Source organism: Rhinoraja longicauda, chromosome 32 (genome assembly GCF_053455715.1).
Source record: "Rhinoraja longicauda isolate Sanriku21f chromosome 32, sRhiLon1.1, whole genome shotgun sequence".
Lineage (NCBI taxonomy): Eukaryota > Metazoa > Chordata > Chondrichthyes > Rajiformes > Arhynchobatidae > Rhinoraja > Rhinoraja longicauda.
In genome coordinates, this window is record NC_135984.1 from 5185226 (window position 1) to 5208856 (window position 23631).

At 45.0% G+C, this 23631-nt stretch overlaps 1 protein-coding gene across 1 annotated transcript in view; it reads right to left on the bottom strand.

Moving 5' to 3' along the window:
* LOC144608631 (POU domain class 2-associating factor 2-like) overlaps positions 1 to 23631 on the bottom strand; it is a 43981-nt gene that overhangs the window by 15549 nt on the left and 4801 nt on the right. Inside the window, exons 2-3 of the mRNA XM_078426604.1 lie at positions 18667 to 18776; positions 15072 to 15184 (exon numbers count right to left, since the gene is read on the bottom strand). Of these exons, the coding sequence (XP_078282730.1) occupies positions 15072 to 15184; positions 18667 to 18776 (223 nt within the window). The remainder of the gene's footprint in view (positions 1 to 15071; positions 15185 to 18666; positions 18777 to 23631) is intronic.

Here is a 23631-nt window from a genome sequence, read left to right on the forward strand (position 1 = left end):
ATGAAAAACATACCTCTCAGATCCTTTTTAAATGATTCCCTCACTTTAAACCTATGCCCTCTAGTTTTAGATTTTAGTATTTGCTTTTTCCATCCTGGGAAAAAAGTTCTGACTCACTACACTATCTATGCCTCTCACGATTGTAGACATTTCTAGCAGGTTTCCCCGCAACCTCCGACATCCCAGAGAAAACAATACAAGACTGGGCGATATTCGAACATTAATCAATGACAATGGAAGCATGGCTTTGTATAATTTCCTGCCTCTGGGATTTAGGTTGAATTGCGGCTGCATTTGCCAACACCTTGAAAGTGACTGCACACTGGAGAGGTAACTTATTGACCACATCGGCTTCTGGCCCATCCTGAAGGCAAAACAGGATTTCCATAAATGCAATTCCCATCCTGCCCAGCAGTTCCACGCACAGGAGCCCACTCACCGATGGGGCTGAAACTCTTCTGTTCAGTCTGAACGTGCACACATCCTAATTCACACCATACTTGCAAAGATATGAAATGGCTCATGGAGATACCATCAAAAATAGGGCAGTGCAGTGGCACAACAGGTTAGTGTGGAGTTTGCACACTCTCCCTGTGACAGCGTAGGCTTCATCTGGGAGCTCCGGTTCCCCCCCCCCCCCCCCCCCCCCCCCACAACACAAAGACGTGTGGGTTTGTAGGGTAATTGGTGACTATAAATTGTCCCTTGTGTGTAGGGAGTGGATGAGAAAGTGGGATAACGTACAATTAGTGAGAATGGATGATTGATGGGCTGATGACAGGCTAATGGGCCTGTTTCATATCATATCATATATATACAGCCGGAAACAGGCCTTTTCGGCCCACCAAGTCCATGCCGCCCAGCGATCCCCGCACATTAACACTATCCTACACCCACTAGGGACAATTTTTACATTTACCCAGCCAATTAACCTACATACCTGTACGTCTTTGGAGTGTGGGAGGAAACCGAAGATCTCGGAGAAAACCCACGCAGGTCACGGGGAGAACGTACAAACTCCTTACAGTACAGCACCCGTAGTCAGGATCGAACCTGAGTCTCCGGCGCTGCATTCGCTGTAAAGCAGCAACTCTACCGCTGCGCTACCATGTTGTACTAATCTCAACTAAAAAACACAGCATGCTCTTTCTTTTATTTAGCAGGTAGTGATTGCCCTCTTACAAATGAATGATTGTGGGGGTCAATTCAGTGGGCACGTTAAGGGCCAAGTACGCAGGATGGGACTGGAGGCAAACAAGGTCAAGACTGACTAGTGCCGATGGATTTCCTCTCCTGAAGAATGCCGGAGAATCAGATTCATTTTACTACCACCTGGTAGTTATTATGGTCAAGATTATTAAGATCAGTTTTTCTGTTCCCCTCAAATTCACTGTGATAAACTTCTGCATGTGGTGGTGGAACTTGAACTTAGGCCATTCAATTGTTAGTCCAACTCTCTGGGTTACTAGAACAGCAATTTAATCATTGCATCATTCCTGTGCGTTAGGTGCTATTTTAAATGGCAACTTACTCGATGTCCTCAGTTCACCTGTTGTAACAACAGGGAAACAGCATCCAGTAAAGGCTTCTGATTACAGTACATGGTCCTCATTCACAACTTCTATCTACAATACCTTGGCAATCATCTTTGCAAGATCAAACATTATTTGGTCCTCACAACATTTCAGTACAAGGAGATTGAGAACCTCGTAACCTAGTGCCAAGATAACAACCTCTTCTGTAATGTCAGCAAGACAAAAGATATTGTGATTGACTTCAGGAAGCGAAGTGGCACACACACTCTGATATACATTGAGGGTGCCAAAGTAGAGATGGTTGAAAGCTTCAAGTTCTTAGGAATAAATATCTGTGTATATATATATGTGTGTGTATATATATGTGTGTGTGTGTGTGTGTGTGTGTGTGTATGTGTATATATATATATATGTGTGTGTGTATGTATATATATGTGTGTGTATATACGGTATGTGTGTTTGTGTTTATATATATGTGAGTGTGTGTGAGTGTGTGTATGTGTGTTTATATATATATATGTGTGTGAGTGTGTGCATATATGTGTGTGTGTGTGTGTATATATATGTGTGTGTGTATATATATGTGTGTGTGTGTATATATATGTGTGTGTGTATATATATGTGTGTGTGTGTATATATATGTGTGTGTGTATATATATGTGTGTGTGTGTATATATATGCGTGTGTTTATATATATATGGTGGAGTAGACTTGATGGGCTGAATGGCCTAATTCTACTCCTGTTACTTATGATCTTATGACCTTATATCTAAGTAGTGGAGGATCCACGCAACATGAGGAAGATGGAACTGGGCAGCCAGTGTAAATCTCCGTTAGTGGGCATTCAGGTGAGCCAGACTGATAGGAAGGGTTGCTTAGCTGGAGCTGATGCATTGGAGTGGGGATTTCTGCTAAGCCTGACCTGGATGAGCTTTGAATTTGCTCTGGTCACATTGCAAGTGTTCCAGTCTTGCAGGGGAAAACACACCCTGACGTGTGCAGTCCATTTAGTGCTTATACAGTAAGTGCTGCTGCAAAAATAAAAGAAATGCAAATTGCAAATTGCCACCAAGCCAAAAAAGACAGCAGGTTGCAATGTTGGTCTCCAAAAGGGAGGGACAGACTGATGATACCATCCCTTCACTGGAACACCATTCAACTTAAAGTATCTAAGCTTTTAATCTTGTAACAAAACAAATAAAAATTTGCATTTCGATAGCACCTCTCATGTTCCTGTGAGTACGCCCCAAAGCCCTTTACTGCAAATGAAGCACTTCCACAATGTAGTCACTGAGCTAACGCCAGCAATGTAAAAGTTAGAACCTCTCAGTGTGGACATCTTCAGAGTTGATGCCACAGCCCAGGAGGTGATGGTTCACACAAAGGGTGGTGGGTGTAAGGAATGAGCTGTCAGAGGAAGCAGGCTCAATAAAGGCACAAAAGACCTGTTGGAGCAGCGGTAGAGTTGCTGGCTCACAGTGTCAGAGACCCGGGTTCGAACCTGACTACGGGTGCTTGTCTGAAAGGAGTTTGTACGTTCTCCCTGCGACCTGTGTGGGTTTTCTCCGAGATCTTCAGTTTCCTCCCACACCCCAAAGACGTACAGGTTTGTAGGTTAATTGGCTTGGTATAAATGTAGAATTGCCCCAGGTGTGTGTAGTGTAGTGTTAATGTGTGGGGATCGCTGGTCGGCGCAGGCTCGGTGGGCTGAAGGACCTGTTTCCGCTCTGTATCTCGAAAACTAAAATGGAACTAATTTGAATGTGCAAAGCTTTTGAGGGATCTGGGCCAAACACAACTAAATGGGACTAGCATAAGTGTGGCTGAAGACAGACACAAAAAGCTGGAGTCACTCAGCGGGACAGGCAGCATCTCTGAAGAAAAGGAATGGGTGACGTTTCAGATCGAGACCTTAGAAGGGTCTTGACCCGAAACGTCACCCATTCCTTCTCTCCAGAGATGCTGCCTGTCCCGCTGAGTTACTCCAGCACATTGTGTCTATCTGGTTTATCAGCATCTATCAGTATCTGCAGTTCCGTCCGACAGCATAAATGTGGCATCTTGGTCAGTGTGGATAAATTGGGCCAAAGGCTCTGTTCCCTGCTGTAAGACTATATGTCTAAATTGAATACAGAATAGAATACATTATAGAAACATAGAAACATAGAAACATAGAAAATAGGTGCAGGAGTAGGCCATTCGGCCCTTCGAGCCTGCACCGCCATTCAATATGATCATGGCTGATCATCCAACTCAGTATCCCGTACCTGCCTTCTCTCCATACCCCCTGGTCCCTTTAGCCACAAGGGCCACATCTAACTCCCTCTTAAATATAGCCAATGAACTGGCCTCAACTACCTTCTGTGGCAGAGAATTCCACAGATTCACCACTCTCTGTGTGAAAAAAAACATTCTCATCTCGGTCCTAAAAGACTTCCCCCTTAACTTTAAACTGTGACCCCTTGTTCTGGACCTCCCCAACATCGGGAACAATCTTCCTGCATCTAGCCTGTCCAACCCCTTATGAATTTTGTAAGTTTCTATAAGATCCCCCCTCAATCTTCTAAATTCCAGTGAGTACAAGCCGAGTCTATCCAGTCTTTCTTCATATGAAAGTCCTGCCATCCCAGGAATATAGCAATAGAGTACAGTTGGCATAAACGCATGAAATACATTTGCAAGAGATTTGCTTCATGTTGTTACTGCAGAAAGTGCGTTCTTACAGGCAAGAAATGAGAGTATTATTCAAGAGGCTTTTGGATAGGCCCATGGGTATGGAGGGAATGGATATGGATTATCTGCAGCCAGATAAGAGATGGTCTTGGCATCATGTTCAGTGCAGATATTGTGGGTTGAATGGCCTGTTCCTGTGCGAAAGGTCCTATGTTCAATGTATGGGTCAAAGTATGCTCCATAGTTGCTTGCATTAGTTTAGCAAACAGGAACCTCGCCAAGAATGGTCAGGCTAATCTTGGTTTAAACAAAATGATTTAACTGCGTTGAGGCCAAGTTTTATTCTTCACACCATATGTTCTCTGAAAACAAACATTGCAACCCAATCATAAAATTGTTTTAAAAAGCATATTTTAGGCCATATGGCCATTGTTTATGTGAAACCTCATCCAATTCCCACAAGACTCGATACCTCTCATGAGGATGGTGTGTACAGTAATTGCACTTTGACAAAGTTTTTGATCGCCTGTCCTGGTACTTTCGTAAGTGTGAAGTTTTGTTTGATAACCCAGAGAGAAGTTTCTTGGGGCACTTTAGTTTAGTGTAGTTTAGTTTAGTTTAGTTTGGAGATACAGCGCGGAAACAGGCCTTTCGTCCCACCAAGTCCACACCGACCAGCGATCCCCACACGTTAACACTGCCCTACACACACTAGGGACAATTTGACATTTATACCAAGCCACTTAACCTACAAACCAGTACGTCTTTGGAGCGGGGGAGGAAACCGAAAAAACCCACACAGATCACGGGGAGAACGTACAAACTGCGTATGTATGTGACTCCAGACGGCACCCTTAGTCAGGATTGAACGCAAATCTCTGGCGCTGTAAGGCAGTAACTACACCGCTGCGCCACCGTGCTGACCTTTACTTTGATAAAGGTGCTATATAAATGCAAAATGTTTCTCTTCATGTTCCTGCTTGCAAATACTTCCAATCTCTACATTTTTGTGCTGGGTGGCAACAGGGTTGTATCAGTGAATTAAATTTGAGCATCGCTCATACTTAAAATGTATATATATGTAAGATAGCACAGACATAAAATGCAAGAGTAACTCAGTGGGTCGGGCAGATCTCTGGAGAAAAAAAATGGGTGACATTTCGGATCGGAACCCTTCTTCAGACTGCGTAAGGTAGGAATTATAACATGGAAACAATACGATACGATAGAACTTTATTTATCCCAGGAGGGAAATTGATCTGCCAACAGTCATGAAAACACAAAATACATGAATCGTAAAATGAAAGTGATGAGTGGAAAGGATTGGGGATGTGCAAAGATTAGAGGGGGGGGGGGGAGGAGGGGAGGGGAGTCAGTCTCAGTCTACCCCATGACATAAGAGGGAGGAGTTGTACAGTTTGATAGCCACAGGGAAGAAGGATCTCCTGTGGTGTTCTGTGCTGGAACCAGTCTGTTGCTGAAGGTGCTCCTCAGGTTGACCAGTGTGTCATGGAGGGGGTGGGCTGTATTGTCCAGGATGCTCCGCAGTTTGAGGAGCATCCCCCCCCTCCAAGACCACCTCCCGTGAATCCAACTCCACCCCCAGGACAGAGCCAGCACTTCCTGATGAGTTTGTTAATTGGAAAATAGGAAGGACAATGGAAAAGCATGGAATTGAAAAGATTAAGATTAAAATGATTGATTATTTGGTTTGAAGACTTGGCTAAGAACCAAATAGAAAAGGAATGGTCGAGGAAGATAGAAATAACCAGGCAACCCAACAGCATAGGCCACAACAATGAACAGACATGAACTATGGGGGAGGAGCCAGCGCTGCCGTCGCAGCTGCGGCTTGCCTGCAGTCCGTCTGTCTTTTGTGTTTGTTGCTGTTTTTGTCTGAATTGTAGTTTTAATATGTAGTGTTGTATGTTATGTTTTTTTGGGGGGGGGGGGGGGTGGGAGGGAACGGGAACTGTAACATTCTCTCTCCCGAACGGAGACGCGACCTTTGTTCTGTGTCGTGTCTCCGTTCCCGTTGCGGCCTACCATCGGCCATGCACCTGGGACCACCTGGGGCTCTGGTTCGCAGAGCCCACGGCCCGGACTCACCACCTGCGGCGCTGGCTGCCTGCGGATGCTGCGGGAACGGCTGCGACTCGTCTCCGGAGGCTCCGGCGCGGGCCGTGTAGACGTCGGAAGCCCGCAGGCCCCTGGATGGGGGCCGACATCGGGAGCTCCGGCAGCGGCAGAGGTAGCGTGTTCGCCCGCCCCGAATCGCGGGGCTTGGGTCTGCCTGCCACGGACCTTTCACCGTCCGGCGCGGCCTGAAATAGGCCGCAGGATTTTTCACCGCCCAGCGGGGGCTTCAATATCGGGAGCCCCAACCGCCCCGACGTGGCAACTCCAACAGCCTGACCACGGGACAAGACGGCAGGGAAGAGAAAAAGACATTCTGGCCTTCCATCACAGTGAGGAGGGACTGGAGGAGACTCACTGTGATGGATGTTTCTTTTTGTTTGGTGTTAGTTGTGATTGTATGTGTTATTGCATTTTTATTGATTAATCTTATTGGTCTTATTGTTCAACTGTGGGTAATGTTTCATTTCACTACACATTTATGTGTATGTAACAAATAAACGACTATTGACTATTGACTATTGATATTGACAAAATAACATAGTTATCTGATCAGTTTGATGGGTGCAAAAAATACTTTGAGCAGTATTTAGGTTTAGGTTTGTTATTATCACATGTACAGAGGTACAGTGAAATACTTTATTTTGCATGCTATCAATCAGATCAGATGATACTACACATACATACAATCAAGTCAAACTCAGGTGCAATAGGTAGAGTGTAAGGGGAAGCTACAGAGTGAGAATATAATTGGAACATGGAAATGGTGCTGGATTTACAGGTAGAAAAGAGATTTGAAAGAGTGGGGTGATTGTGTTGGATGATGGATCCTACTCTGGGAAGAGCACGCAAAGAGGTGACACGCCTTGCTGCCATCTTGCTGGTACTTCCCAAGGGCTTCTGAAGCCCTTGCAAGGAATCCATGCTGGCTGGCACCTAAGCTGTTGGATGCTGATGAGAGAGGTGGGTTGTGCTCAGACCCTTTGCTCTCAACATCGTGGGACAGACGAGAATGGCGGCTCGTATCGGCCAGAATACAATGAGAACTCAATATTAAACATCACATGCATTGAACATGGACATGAGCTCAATAGTGACCATGGCCCACCTGAATCTTCCCTCGCCAACACCGGACGGGCATGAGGTGGCGTTCCGGATCGGAACCCTTGTTCAGACGGGAAACGTTCCAAACGAAACGTCACCTATTCCTTTTCTCCAGAGATGCTGCCTGACCCACTAATATAACCCCACAATCTATAAGACCCACCATCTTTGGTATAAACCAGCATCTGCAGCTTTTCCCTACACCTGAAGGGCAATGTTTAGTGTGTTACAAAAACTTTGTGTGGACAATCTGCTGTGATCAATATGGTATCATATCAAGTCATTGAAGTCCGTCCCCCCCAAACCCCACCCCCAACCCCACCCCCCCCCCCCCACCCCCCCACCCCCCCCCCCAAACACCATACCCCCCCAATATTTGACCAAGTTTTTGATCACCTGTCCTAATATTTTCTTGTGCGTGATGTTTTCTTTGGTAAGCCCGTGTGAAGTTTCTTGGGGGTATTTTACATTGGTAAATACAATAATAATATAATAATATATTCCTTTATTCATCCCACACCGGGGAAATTTACAGTGTTACAGTAGCAGCAAAGTGGATAGCAAGAGAGCACGCAATCATCCATTATAAATAAAAGATACACAAGGATGAATTAAATAAACTGGTCAATTCACAGCTACATTGAGGTATTAGACAGGTGGTAAAGGAGGTGTATGATATGCTTCTCTTCATTGCGAGAGGCATTGAATATAAGAGTCTCACAAAATGTTGGAGCAACTCAGCAGGTCAGGCAGCATCTAGGAGGGAAGGAATGGGTGACGTTTCGGGTCGAGACCCTTCTTCCGAAGGGTCTCGACCCGAAACGTCACCCATTCCTTTTCTCCTAGATGCTGCCTGACCTGCTGAGTTACTCCAGCATTTTGTGATACCTTCGTTTTGTACCAGCATCTGCAGTTATTTTCCTACACGGATATAAGTCTGGTAGGTCTAAATAAAAAATGATGAGAGTCATAGATAGGGAAACGAATCAGAAACTTTTTTTCCAGGGTGGAAATGACCAACTTTGGAGCTACAAGGTGAGATGCGGAAAGTTTAATGGAGATGTGTGCAGAGCAAGTTTTCTTCCACAGAATGTAATGGGGGCGTGGAACGCATTGCCAAGGGTGGTGGTTGAGTTAGTGGTGCGTTAAGAGGCTTTTAGATAAGCACATGGAAAAGCAGGGAATAGAGAGATATGGATCAGACACAGGCAGATGAGATCAATTTAACTTGGCATCATGTTCGGTTTAAACATTGTGCTGCACTGTTCTATGTTCTAATCTGCCCTGATGAGTTTTGATTATCCAAACATTTCACAGAAATCGCCAAGACTTGACTTAGGTTCAGAACACTGCCGCCTGGAGACGAACAGCAAATTGGAAAATCTCTTGCATTTCCTCCTTCACTGCCCCGACACAAACAACAACGTACTTGTCTGACATTCTTAACAAGGTAAACCCCTGGGAGAATTAACAGGAGTGTAACGAGGAGATAGCAGGGAAGGTCACCCAAAGGTTGGTTAAAAAATTAAGTTAAAAATTAATTTAAAAAACAAGACAACATGGTAACTAGATTTACATGGGAAAAGGCAGCTCTCAGAATAGTGGTGGATATGCAAAACACAAGATAAACACAGTGCATTTCTGAATTTACTATATGAAGCTGTTGATCTTTATGACGAAGATAATCATTTGAGAATTGTTTGCAGTTTTAGTTTAGTTTAATTTAGAGATAGAGCGTGGAAACAGGCCCTTCGGCCCACCGAGTCCGTGCCGACCAGCAATCCCTGCACACTAACACAATCCTACACACACTAGGGACAATTTACAATTTTTACTGAAGCCAATTAACCGACAAACCTGTACGTCTTTGGAGGGTGGGAGGAATTTTTTATACCTCTATCAGGTCCCCCCTGAATCTGCGATGTTCCAGGAAAGAACAATCCAAATTGACAAAGTCTTCTTGTAGCTAATGCCCTCTAATCCAGGCTGTATTAGAAAATAGGTGCAGGAGGAGGCCATTCGGCCCTTCGAGCCGGTATTCTGGTAAACTTCTGTGTGATCAGATGTGAGGTCCCCTTACAAATATTGTCAGGATTGTCGTCCTCAACTTATACCCTGTCTCCTTGTCCAGACCCTCAAGGTTTGAGGATAAGTTGTTTCCTCTCCAGTATATTAGGCAGTGGAAGATACCTGTATATGAATCATTTTAACATGGACTGATTGTCATTGAGTCATATGCCATGTAAACAGGCCCTTCGGCCCAACTTGGCCATCCCGACAAAGATGCTCATCTAAGAAGGATCTCAACCCAAAACCTCACCTCTTCCTTGTCTCCAGCGATGCTGACTGACCCGCTGAGCTACTCCAGTTTTGTGTGCACATCTTCCATCTAAGCTGGTCCGATTTGCACGCTTTTGGCCCACATGCCTCTGATCCTTTCTGCTTCCATATACCTGTCCAAAGCATCTTTTCGATGCTGTTACAGTACCTGCCTCAACTGCCTCCTTTGGCAGCTCGTTCCATATACCCACCACTCACAACGATGATTGTGTACAAGCAATCGCATGGTCTTGACAGAGTCAGGTCGTAAAAACTATGGCATGGACGTCCAAGAAAATTGGAGACCAAACTTAATGCACACGTGTACATGTGTGTCCACCACGTGCACATGCACACGCACATCCTTGGACACACCATGTGGACACAACCAACATACAATCTCCTCGGCCTCTCTCCATTACCATTTCAACTCTTGCTATCTCAATCAAAGTACCAAATAATTTACACAAAAACTGTCATTAACAGCAATGTTACCATTTTGTTTTTGCAATGCTGTTTCAATGAGATGAACGTTGGTCACTGCTCAACATTTAACCAGTTGACCACCCTTGCCATGGTCCTGTTTGCATTCACCCAATGCAGTAAAGCAGGTTTGACCTCATTAACAATCGATCGATCAAGTAGGAAGCTTAGTTTAGTTTTGTTTAGAGATACAGCATGAAATTGGGGGCGTGGCTGTGTTCTGCAGCTGTGGCTCACCGGCAGTCTCTCCGTTTTTTTTTCTGTTTTTTTTGTCATTGTCGTTGTTAAATGTACGTTTTGTTTTATTTTTAATTCTGTGTATGTAGGGGGGTGGTGGGGGGGTTGGGGGAAACCTTTTTTTCAAATCTCCTCCTCAACGGAGATGCGACCTTTACCGTGTCGTATCTCCGTTCGCGCTACGGCCTAACATCGTGGAGTCGGCGGCCTCCAGCTGGGATCGACCTCAAAGACTCCGGTCGCAGGGCCTGGACTTACCATCTCGGAGGCTTCGGCCGTGGGCCCTGCAGACCGCAACATCGGGAGCTCGCTGGTCCCTGGCTGGCGACCGGCTTTTGGGAGCTCCAGCCGTAGCAGCTTCGACCGCCCCGAAGCGCGAGGTACGATCAACCCGCCCGCAGGCCCTTCATCGCCCTGCGTGGCCCGGCCGCAGCACTTTACATCGCCCGGTGGGGGCTCAGGACTTTCATCGCCCTGCGTGGCTCGGCCGCAGCACTTTCCATCGCCCGGTGGGGGCTCAGGACTTTCATCGGCCTGCTCGGCTCGGCCCTGGGACTTTCCATCGCCCGGTGGGGGCTCGGGACTTTCATCGGCCTGCTCGGCTCGGCCCTGGGACTTTCCATCGCCCGGTGGGGGCTTCAAAAAGTTGGGAGCCTCGATCACCTCGTGGCACCACGGGAGAAGAATGAGGAGGAGATAAGACTTTGCCTTCCATCACAGTGAGGGTATGCCTAGAGCAATCACTGTGATGGCTGTTTTGTGTAAAAAATTATATCTGTGTGTCTTGTGCATTTTAATGTCTACTGCCGGACCCTGACGTGAGAGGACGCTGGCGTTGTGTATTCGCCGCTTTTCCGTCAGGATAGTTTGTCTGTTTGTTTCTATGTTAATTGTTTTTGTAAAGCGCTTTGAGCATGTGATAAGGCGCTATATAAAATAAATGGATTATTATTATTATTATTAAAACAGGACCTTCGACCCTCCGAGTCCACGTCAGCCATCGATCACCCATTCGCGCTAGTTCTATATTGTCCCACTTTGTCATTCACTCCCTACACACTCAGGGCTGTTTGCAGAGGCCCATTGACCAACAAACCTGCACCCAACATAAACCCATGTTATTCTCTGTTAGCCCACTTGTTCAAACACTCCCAGCATGTTGGAGGCAGCTTACAGAGGCCAATTAACCCTTACGTCTTTGCTGCGGGTTCCTCCCACAGCCCCCAAAAATGTGTGGATTTGTAGGTTTGTGACAGTTGTTTGTGTGCAAACCGGTTGCCATATAATGTACATTGATTGGCTCCACAATAGACAATAGACAATAGGTGCAGGAGTAGGCCATTCGGCCCTTCGAGCCAGCACCACCATTCAATGTGATCATGGCTGATCATTTAGGAATACAGAAGCACCATTTTGCTGTACCGCAAGGAATGGTAGTTCGAACAGTTGGAAGCCGTTCACCTGTGCCAAGAACAACCTGTAGTTCCACATGCTCTTGAAAATAAAACCTTGGCAAGAGACCCCGAGATACAATTTCCTAGGGGCAACAAGTCATCTGGCATAGCAACATACTCTACACCAGTGATCATTCTCCATAAATTATTTATTGGTTGTAAAGCATTTTGGGATGGCCTAAATGTAGCTACAGAAATCTAAAACTTTCTTTCTTTCAAAGTGATTCAGCTTTCCGCCCCTTTCGAAGTTTAGAGGCACCCACCAACTCAGTTGTAAGTTTACTTTAGTTTAGTTTAGTTTAGTTTAGTTGAGTTGGCTTATTGCCACGTTACAGTGAAAAGCTTTTGTTGCGTGCTAACCAATCAGCGGAAAGACAATACATGATTACAATACAACCATCCACCTGTACAGATAGATGATAAAGGGACTATCATGAATAGGTCTTTTCATGGTTGTAATGCACTCTGAAACATCCTAAAGTCATGATTTAAACGGAAGTTTTTCTCTGCTGTTTGTTCAGCTAAATGACCATCACAGAGTTATGAGTCTCATGGCGTAGAAACAGGCCCTTCGGCCCAATTTGCCCACACCAGGCAACATGTCCCGTCTACACTAGTCCCAGGTGCCTGCGTTTGGCCCGCATCCCTCTAAACCTGTCCTATCCATGTACCTGTCTAAATGTTTCAATAACTTGATGAAAATGACTTGTTTCTATATTGCATTAATGGCAAGACTGCTGTGTGAATTTGGGGAAGTGCCTTACAATGATAGAGTAATACAGCATGGAAACAGGCCCTTCGGCCCAACTTGCCCATGCTCACCGATGCCACATTTACATTAGTCCCACCCGCCTGCGTTTGGCACATCTATATACTAAAACTCTCGTTTGTTTGTTTGTTTGTTCCCGAACTACAGCCAAAACGGTGCACGATAGCGCAACAATTTTAGGCCCACCTTATTCACCGTCATCCCTTTGGTGCTAATGGAGAAGTTTTATTGAAATCGGTGTTATATTTTTTAAGTTATTCACATCTTAAAGTTTAAATCTATCTCCTAGGGAGGGAGGGGGAGGGAGGGGGGGGAGGATAAGGGAGGTTGGGGATGGTGGGGGGGAGGGGAAGGGGGGAGGGGAGGGGGAGGGGAGGAGAGGAGAGGGGGGAGGGGAGGAGGGAGGGGGAGAAGGGAGGGGAGGAAGGGGAGGGGGAGGGCAGGGGAGGGGGGAGGGGGGAGGTGAGGGGAGGGGGAGGAGGGGGGAGCGAGAGGGGAGGAGAGGGGAAGGGGGAGTGGGGAGGGGAAAGGGGGGGGACAAGAGGGGAGGGGGGAGGGGCGGGAGAGGGGAGGGGGAGGGGAGGAGGGAGGGGGAAGGGGAGAGTGCTGCACCAATGCAGGAGAGGTTTGGGCCCAACGGGTCCACTTGGTTGAGTATACCTCGAAATCTTTCCTATCTATGTACCTATACAAATGCCTTTTGAACGTTGTGATAGGACCTGCCTCCTGTGGAAGCTCGTTCCATCCACCCACCACCCTGGGTTGAATGAATACAGTATCACCATCCTGCTGTACCACAAGGAATGGTAGTTCGAACAGTTGGAAGCCGTTCACCTGTGCCAAGAACAACCTGTAGTTCCACATGCTCTTGAAAATAAAACCTTGGCAAGACACCCCGAGATACAATTTCCTAGGGGCAACATTTTGACCTTGCCTGTGTAATCATCGTGAAGTTTGCATATCAGACCCCGTATCTGGATCCAGTGAACTAGCCTTTGGGAGGGGACAAACAAATTTCACGAAGAAATTTGAATGTCATTTGCGAGAAGCTCGTCTTCCTGGTACGAGGACTGCATGCATCACAGGCTCACGGTGACAAATATGAAAATTAATTCATCAAAAGCTTGAACTCAGAAGATGAAGCTAGATAAAACCTTCCAACTGCTTAAATGCTCTGACGGTGAGGCATTTTTTGAAGAGACTTTCGTCTCAAGTTAATTCAACTCTTTGGTTATGAGCTATCCAATCATCTCTAACCCACTATTGCGCAGGTCAAATAAAATAATTATTCTCACTTTCCGATCCAATTATATTATTAATTATCAATTAAAATTTTCAGTTTATCTATGATATGACAGGTGTCGGGGGGTACAGGGAGAAGGCAGGAGAGTGGGGTTAGGAACGAGAGATAGATCAGCCATGAGTGAATGGCGGAGTAGGCCTGATGGGCTGAATGGCCTAATTCTACTCCTTTTTCCTATCATCTTATGACTTAAACCATATTTTAGCACACATTTAATACGAATTATAATTTAATGTGTATTTTGTAAATTCGTTGAAAGTCATTCTTTTGCTTCTTATTTTTGGATGTATAACTTTTTAATATTTAATAGATTTATCATTTGATGCAAAATAGATGAGGAGGTGTGAGGATTCTTGTTTTTAATGTTGAAAAAAGTCAAGATGTGAAAATGACTGTATGAAGTAGTGGAAACAGAATCAACCGCACCTTTAGAAAGGGTATCGGACGGGTATTTGAGAGATAAAGGGTCACAAGGGAGAAACAGTGGGATATTGGAGCTGACAAACCAGATTCAGCATGGACTCGATTAGCTGAACGATCTCTGTTCTCTCCAGAACAATTCTACAACTCTCCTAATGAGTTAACTGCTCACATGAAACACTGACAAACACTGAAACACATTCAGGCTTACACCTTCAGGACTTTAAACTCAAATTCAGCTCTTCAGAAATGAAATAAAGCAAAGAGAACAATAGATTTCAGGTGTAGGAAGGAATTGGTTTACACTGAAGGTAGACACAAAATGCTGCAGTAACTCAGCGGGACATGCAGCATCTCTGGAGGTCTGAAGAAGGGTCTTGACCTGAGACGTCACCCATTCCTTCTCTCCAGGGATGCTGCCTGTCCCGCCGAGTTACTCCAAAAGTTTTCAGGTTTAAGGATTCATAAATTAAAACGATGGCTTTAACTTTTTCTGTTCTTCCAGTTTTAATATCTAGACGCACCCAGATATGAGATTGAAATGAAAGACCCAGGCAGCTAAAGCAGGAGATTTGCGGAAAGCCTTCACCCAAACATTACTGAACAAAGAAACAAAGTGTATCCATTCTCATACTTACGTTGTACTTGAAGGGCACATTAGTCTGCCGTGACCTTTTCTCCGCCAGCAGATCTTTAACGGTATGCTTAACACGAACTCCCTGATAAATGCGTTTCGAATGGTCCGATGGAACTGTTAAATAGTAAAAATAAAATAGAAAAGTAGAAATCTGACATGGCTAAACGCCTTGATGATCGAGAGCCCTGTCCCTCTTGAATCCGTCTCTGAATGGCACTGGCTGTGAATGGCATTGAGCATTTAAACATTAACAAAGATCTAAGCAAATGTAATGCACACATACAAATATAGGAGCAAATTATTTTGGGAAGAGACAATATCGTTGTGATCAGCGCAACTCAGATTAACTTTATTCTTATTTTTCAGTAAAAGGGGATTAAGAAACCAAGCAGGAGAGGAATCGGTGGAAGGTTTATTTCTTGCTGAGCCAGGGAACCGAAGCCAAGAGCACTGGGGCAAGTGTTGCGTTGAAACTCCAGGTCCTGGCCAGGTGCTCACATTTATTTACATGTTGATGTGTACCTGTTCTGCACCTTTCACACAGTCACCTGTTTGTGGGCAGAGAGTGATATCAAGAGAGAGAGGTAGGTGGAAGAAGGTGTTAGCTTAGTTCAGTTTTGAGATGCAGCACGAAAACAGGCCCTTTGACCCACCGAGTCCGCGCCAACCAGCGATCCCCGCACATTAACACCATCCTACACACACTAGTGATGATTTACATTTATACCAAGCCAATTAACATAAACCTGTACGTCTTTGGAGTGTGGGAGGAAACCGAAGATCTTGGAGAAAACCCACGCGGTCATGGGGAGAACGTACAAACTCTGTCTGTTCCAATAACTTGATGAAAATTACTTGTTTCTGTCTTGCATTAATGCCAAGACAACTGTGTGAATTTGGGGAAGTGCCTTAGTATCATAGAGTCATAGAGTCGTACAGCACGGAAACAGGCCCTTTGGCCCAACTTGCCTGTGCTGACCAAGATGCCACATCTAAACTAGTCCCACCTGCCTGTGTATGCCACATATCCCTCTAAACCTTTCCTATCCGTGTTCTTGTCCAAATGGCTTCTAAACGTTGCGATAGTACCTGCCTCAACTACCTCTGTGTGAAAAGGTTACCCACAGGTTCCTATTAAAGGGTAATGAGGTGGCGGCACGATGGCGCAGCGGTAGAGTTGCTGCCTTACGCGCCAGAGACCAGGGTTCTATCCTGACTACGAGTGCCATCTGTACGGGGTTTGCATGGTCTCCCTATGACCACATGGCTTTTCCCCAGGTGCTCCAGTTTCCTCCCACACTCCAAAGACCTGTAGGTTGGAGGAGCTGCAGCTGAGAGTGTCATGCATAGTTTACCTTGCAAGCAGACCCTAGGTGCTGGCTCGAGGGGCCGAATGGCCTACTCCTGCACCTATTGTCTATTCGTCCCGAGGGCCTGCCCTTTGTTGCCAAAGGCCCTATTGAATGTCTTATAGTCAGATCCATCGCCCTTCTGAGCAGAGGTATTGAGACTTACAAGCCAATTCACACTCATAAGTCACAGGAGAAGAATTAGGCCATTCGGCCCATCGACTCTACCATTCAGTTATGGCTGATCTATCTTTCCCTCTCAACACATTCTCCTGCCTTCTCCCCATAACCTTTGACACCCGTACTAATCAAGAACCTGTCAATCTCCACTTTCAAAATACCCAAAGGCTTGATGTGTAGGAAAGAACTGCAGATGCTGGTTTAAATCGAAGGTAGACACAAAATGCTGGAGTAACTCTGCAGGGGCAGGCAACATCAATCTGAAGAAGAGTCTCGACCTGAAACGTCACCCATTCCTTCTCTCCCGAGATGCTGCCTGACCTGCTGAGTTACTCCAGCATTTTGTGAATAAATCGATTTGTACCAGCATCTGCAGTTATTTTCTTATAATTCATTTAATTTAGTTTAGTTTAGTTTAGCTTAGTTTAAAGATACAGCGTGGAAAGAGGCCTTTCAGCCAACTGAGTTCACGACAATCAAAGATTACCAGTACACTAGTTCCATCCTACACACTAGGGATTACTTATAGAACTCAATTAACCTACAACCCAACCAGTGATTACTCCGTACACTAGCACTATCCTACACACTAGGGCCAATTTACAATTTACCTGCAAGTCAATTAACCTGCAAACCTGTACGTCTTTGGAATGTTGGAAGGAGCACCTGGAGAAAACCCACGCGGTCACAGGGAGAACGTACAAACTCCATGCAGACAGCACCCGTAATCAGAGTCGAACCCGTGTCTCTGGCGCTGTAAGGCAGCAACTCTACCGCTGTGCCACCATGCCGCCCAACATCAACTATGAACTGTGAACTTTTTTTGGTTGCACTAGGGACTCCAAAGATGTACAGGTTTGTAGGTTAATTGGATTGGTAAATGTAAAAAAAATGTCCCTAGTAGGTTTAGGATAGTGTTAATGTGTGGGGATTGCTGGTCGGCGCGGACCCGGTGGGCTGTTTCCCCGCTGTATCTCTAAACTAAAACGTTAGGGTTTTTATGCACTGGTTATTCATTTATTGGGGTTTTTTGTGTATTTTGTTTTATCTATGGATATTGCGTTTACAGACCAGTTGTGCTGTGACAATTAAGAATTTCATTGATCCATTTCCAGTACACATGACAATGAAACACTCTCAACTCTAAACGTACGATGAGGTACAAGTGCAAGGAAAATCTTGCTTGCAGCAGCAACACAGGCACATAAATCCAGGCAACACACTAAACACATGAATTATACATAAATTACACATAAATTCTAGAAGACAGTGAGAAGAAAAAGACTATGCAAAAAAAAAAATCCCGAGCTATTATTGCAAATATATATAATTAGGAAATTCATGGAAGTGCAAGAGGTAGTCTGTGGTGTTCAGTTGTCTCAGTCGGATCAGAGGTGTGCAAGTCAGATCAAGATCCTGATAGTTGTAGGAACTGATGGTGTGGGACTTCAGACTTCTGTGCCTCTTGCCTGATGGTAGCAGTGAGGAGAGGGCCGGATGGTGAGGATCCTTGATGATAAATGCCACCTTCTTAAGGCAGCGCCTCATGTAGATACTTTAGTTGGTGGGCAGATCTGTGCTCGTGATGGACCGGGCACTCTCTTCAGTTTGTTGAATTCCTATCTAATAGAAGTGCCGTACTAGGCCATGGTGTAACCAGCCAGAATACTCTCTACAGTGCATCTGTGGAAGTTTGTTAGGGTAGTTTAGTTTAGTTTAGAGATACAGCACGGAAACATGCCTTTCGGCCCACTGAATTCGCGCCGACCAACGATCCCTGCACACCAACGCTATCCTACACACACTGGGGACAATGTACATTCCTCCCAAGCCAATTGACCTACAAACCTGTACATCTTTGGAGGGTGGGAGGAAACCGGGAGCTTCCCGGAGAAAACCCACGCACGGTCACGGGGAGAACGTACAAACTCCATACAGGCAGCACCTGTAGTCAGGGTTGAACCTGGGTCTCTGGCGCTGCAAGGCAGCAACTGCACCACCGTGCCGACTAATATTCGGTGACATGCCGAATTTCTTTCAGCAGCGAAGAAAGTAGAGAACGTTCACATTTCACCGAATGAATTATTTGCAGCAGCAGTTGCAGCTTCCCGGTGAACAGCCCACAGATTACAGAGCCCTCTGTTATGTGACTGCTGCAGGCAAAACTCGTAAGGACCCTAGATAATGAAATGTTAACTGTTGGACTGGGAGCTCGAGGCTTTGGTACAATTGCATGCGTTTGGCTGCAACCCATACTGCTCAAAACACCTTTGTGTGCAGTGAATGACAACGTACACAGTAACAAAGTGGATAGGCGGATGAATTACACTGAGATGTGTATATATATTTTTTTAAAGCAATCATTACCAAAAATAGATTATTTATTTAAACATCCAGGTAAATGTAATGAGCAAAGTGATGTGTGCCATTAATAAGTTATATCAATGAATACATGTCTGTTCAACTGTTTGGCTAGTGTTTTGAAATTTCGAGTACCTGTCTGATTCTGTTTTTTTTGTAGGTTTCCTGCATTTGCGGCTTTTGTTTTGATGCCAGATAAAGAGAGGCCGTTCTAATTGTTTATTGTGCTAACAAGCAGGAGGTGCCACAGTTGCAGAACACGTTTAATCTAACAACATTTGATAAAACTCATCCAGGTGTCACAGCCAGCAGATGAAACACTCCCGGCAGACATAGAGATTGTGAAACCATTTTCTCAAGCCATTATTACTTTAACGATATCTTTCCAAAGGCAAAACAACATAAAATAAAACTTGGAAATGAAAGATTCCCATGTTATTTGCTGATGATTAGCTTGTAAAATGTACACATCAACAAATTATTTCCCTTTAATTGGTATACCTATTAAACCTCACACCCATGGTACACTGTTGTGTAGGAAAATGACTGCAGATGCTGGTACAAATCGAAAGTATCACAAAAAGCTGGAGTAACTCAGCGGGTCAGGCAGCATCTCAGGAGAGAAGGAATGGGTGACTTTCGGGTCGAGACCCTTCAGTCTGACCCGCTGAGTTACTTCAGCTTTTTGTGATACCTATGGTACACTGATTAGCGCTATGCTAAAATTACCAATGTGCCATATCCCAAGAAGGTTTATATCCAATTCCAAACAGTCACGTGGCTCCCAAAAAGATCATAAGAGCTAAGATTTTTTTTAATTTCAAGTAGAAACAAGGAACTGCAGATCTGGTTAATATACGACACAGGACATCAGACTGACGAGGGGTCTCGGCCCGAAAACAGCACCCAGCCTTGTTCTCCAGAGATGTTGCCTGACCTGCTGAGTTACTCAAGCACTCTGTGGCATTTTCAAAGCATCACTCATCATGTTTTTGTGACCTTTTTATAGCATCACTCACTATGTTTTTCACGGTCATATAATCATATAACATGGAAACAGGCCCTTCAGCCCAACTTGCCCATGCCAACCTAGATGGCCCATCTACACTAGTCCCCAATACCTGCTTTTGGCCTGTATCCCTCTTTCCAATCCATGCACCTGTCCAAATGTCCTTTAATTGTCGTTATTGCACCTGCCTCAACTACCTCCTCTGGCAGCTCATTCCATGTACCCACCAACCTCTGTGTGAAAAAAGTTGCCCTTCAGGTTCCAATACTATCAAAATAACATAGAATATAGAAGAGCAGAGGAGCAAGCCTTTTGGCCACAATGCCTGTGCCAAATGTGAAGCCAGATTAATCCGTTCTGCCTGCACATGATGCATATCCCTCCATTTCCTGCATATCCATGAGCCTATCTAAAAGCCTACTAAAATGCTACTGTTTTATCTGCTTCCACCACCACCACTGGCAAGTGCGTTCCAGGCTCCCAGAATCCTCTGTGTAAAAAGCTTATCCAGCACATCTCCTTTAAACTTTCCCCCTCTGACTTTAAAGCTGTGCCCACTCGTCTTTGGCAGAGTTGGGGATGAAACGTTCCACAGGTGGCTTCCAATATTTGGAAGCTTCATAGGACGGCACGGTGGCGCAGAAGTAGAGCTGCTGCCTTACAGCACCAGAGGCCCGGGTTCGACCGTGACTGCAGGTGACATCAGTATGGAGTTTGTACGTTCTCCTTTTGACCTGCATGGGTTTTCTCCGGGATCTCCGGTTTCCTCCCACACTCCAAAGAAATGCAGGATTGTAGGATAATTGGCCTTGGCTAAGATTGTAAATGGCCCCCTAGTGTGCAGGATGGTGTACAGGGATCACTGGTTAGCATGGACCCAGTGCTGGTCTACACAGTATCTCTAAACTAAACTAACGCAGGTCATTTGTTAAATATTAGGTTTGGAGATTGTGAATTGAATATAAGGATAACATTACAGTTGATGAGCACGTATGGATTGATTTATTCACAAAATGCTGGAGTAACTCAGCGGGTCAGGCAGCATCTCAGGAGAGAAGGAATGGGTGACGTTTCGGGTCGAGACCCTTCTTCAGACTGATGTCAGGGGGGCGGGACAAAGGAAGGATACAGGTGGAGACAGGAAGATAGAGGGAGATCTGGGAAGGGGGAGGGGAAGAGAGGGACAGAGGAACTATCTAAAGTTGGAGAAGTCAATGTTCATACCGCTGGGCTGCAAGCTGCCCAGGCGAAATATGAGGTGCTGTTCCTCCAATTTCCGGTGGGCCTCACTAAGGCACTGGAGGAGGCCCATGACAGAAAGGTCAGACTGGGAGTGGGAGGGGGAGTTGAAGTGCTCGGCCACCGGGAGATCAGGTTGGTGAAGGCGGACTGAGTGAAGGTGTTGAGCGAAGCAATCGCCGAGCCTGCGTTTGGTTTCGCCGATGTTCTGGTGTTCTGGATAATACAGACGGATTCAATTGAAAAGAATGTCATAGTAATTATTATTTCCAAATTATTTGAGTTGAAAGTGAGTGCAGTATCCCCAGACAGTAATTGTCACATTTCTACCTGAACTTTGTAAATGTTGGTTAACCCAAGGCATTTGGCATTCCTGGCAGAGGTCAGGTAAATGGAGTCAGGGCACAGATCAGGCACAATCTCCTTGAATGGCAGGCCAGCCTGGATGGATTGAATGGCCTTTTCCCACCTCTTTGAGCATGAAGGCAGACACATTATCTTTGCGTGTTAATTAGTTTGTAAAGGGAATTGGTTGTGATAGATTATACAGTCCAACACGTAAGAAAAAATTGCTACGGGCAATTCAAGTTTCAGCAAACTGTGAGAAGATTATACTAATTAGACCGTGTCCACGACTGCAACCAATGAGATAGAATTCTTGAAGGATCCAGGTGCGAAAATATTAAGGTTTTGCAATTTTTAAAGTCTGTCAGAAGCGTGACAATTACATTAGGTGTAATATATTTCTGGTTATATTAATCACAGTGACTTATTTGATCTTAGGGATGAGTCGAAGAGTAGCATTCATGAAGATGATGGATGCTGGGCACCTCATGGCAACATGAGGCAGGGAGGAAATTAAATGTGTAAGAAACTAAGACATTTAAAGAGATAAATCCAGTGCTTGAAGAAAAACAATCGGAGTAGGACACGGGATTCAGCTGCACACTGGTGAAATTTGAACTTGGGTCAGTTTCTGAAGAAGCGTCCCGTTCTCTCGAGATGCTGGCTGACCCGTTGAGTTACTCCAGCACTTTTTGCATTTACGGCCGTCTGCAGTTCTTTGTGTCAGCAAAGGAATGTCTTCAGTTACGAAGGAGCCAGCTGGGCATTCATTGTGAGGGGCCTTCTGTAAGTTATTTTTTTTATCATTGGCTTTCTTTGTCTATATTTATAAAGTACTGGTGTTCAGTTGTGAAGTTCTATTGACCACACAGTGATAAGCAGAGCAGGGATGACAATGTATTGCGAGAAAAATAACACTGATCACAAACAATTCCACAGAATGCACCACTGAAAAGCAGACAGTTTGACACAAAGAACATTGCAGGTATTGAGTGGGAAAATAACTGCAGATGCTGGTACAAATCGAAGGTATTGATGCTTCTTCATCCTAACCCATCGTCTGAAGAAGGGTCTCGACCCAAAATATCACCTATTCCTTTTCTCCAGAGATGCTGTCTGACCCGCTGAGTTATTCCAGCATTTTGTGCCTTTCTCCAGTTTAAACCAGCATCTGCAGTTCCTCCCTAGACATTAACCTCCTTTCCCTTTCCACTCCTGTTCCCAGCAGTCCCCTAATACTTGCATCTATATCATTGGGTTTTTAAGGGCTAGTTAACATGAAGGTAGCTGGTTTTTTGCATACGGAGATATTTATTGTCCTTAGTCACAAAATGCTGGAGTAACTCAGCAGGTCAGGCAGCATCTCAGGAGAGAAGGAATGGGTGACGTTTCAGGTCGAGACCCTTCTTCAGACTGATCATCAGTCTGAAGAAGGGTCTCGACCCGAAACGTCACCCATTCCTTCTCTCCTGAGATGCTGCCTGACCTGCTGAGTTACTCCAGCATTTTGTGAATAAATACCTTCGATTTGTACCAGCATCTGCAGTTATTTTCTCATACTTTATTGTCCTTAGTATGAGTTTGTATATTCAGTTAGATAGTTTGGCTTTGGGCTTGGTTTTCTTAGTTGAACGCTTATCCTGGAGTTATAGCACAAGTACTAGGTGCTTTAATTGTAACTTACCTCACTCAACCTCTTAGTGGTATAAGTTGTATATAAGTTCGATTCTCTTGCCTGGTCTGGAGTTTCATTAGTGCCACATAGTTTCACTAGAGTGTTCACGGCTCCAGCGCCCAAAGGAACAAATAATTCTGCATGATAGACCATTTAAAGTTGGCTTTGTTGTAAATGCAGCTGCCCTACCACACAATCATTTGCCTAATGTGATATATCACAGGATGAGTTAATGCATCCCCAACTGAGGTTGTTCTTTTGTATTGTTGAGTGAATGGATATGGTTGAATAAATATGTATTAGGGACCTACGTGTGGGGTTTTGACTGCTGGTTTATCTCAGTGTGTTTTTTCGTCTAATCCCCTTTAAATAGCGATGTAATCAAACGTCATCGTGTTCACAT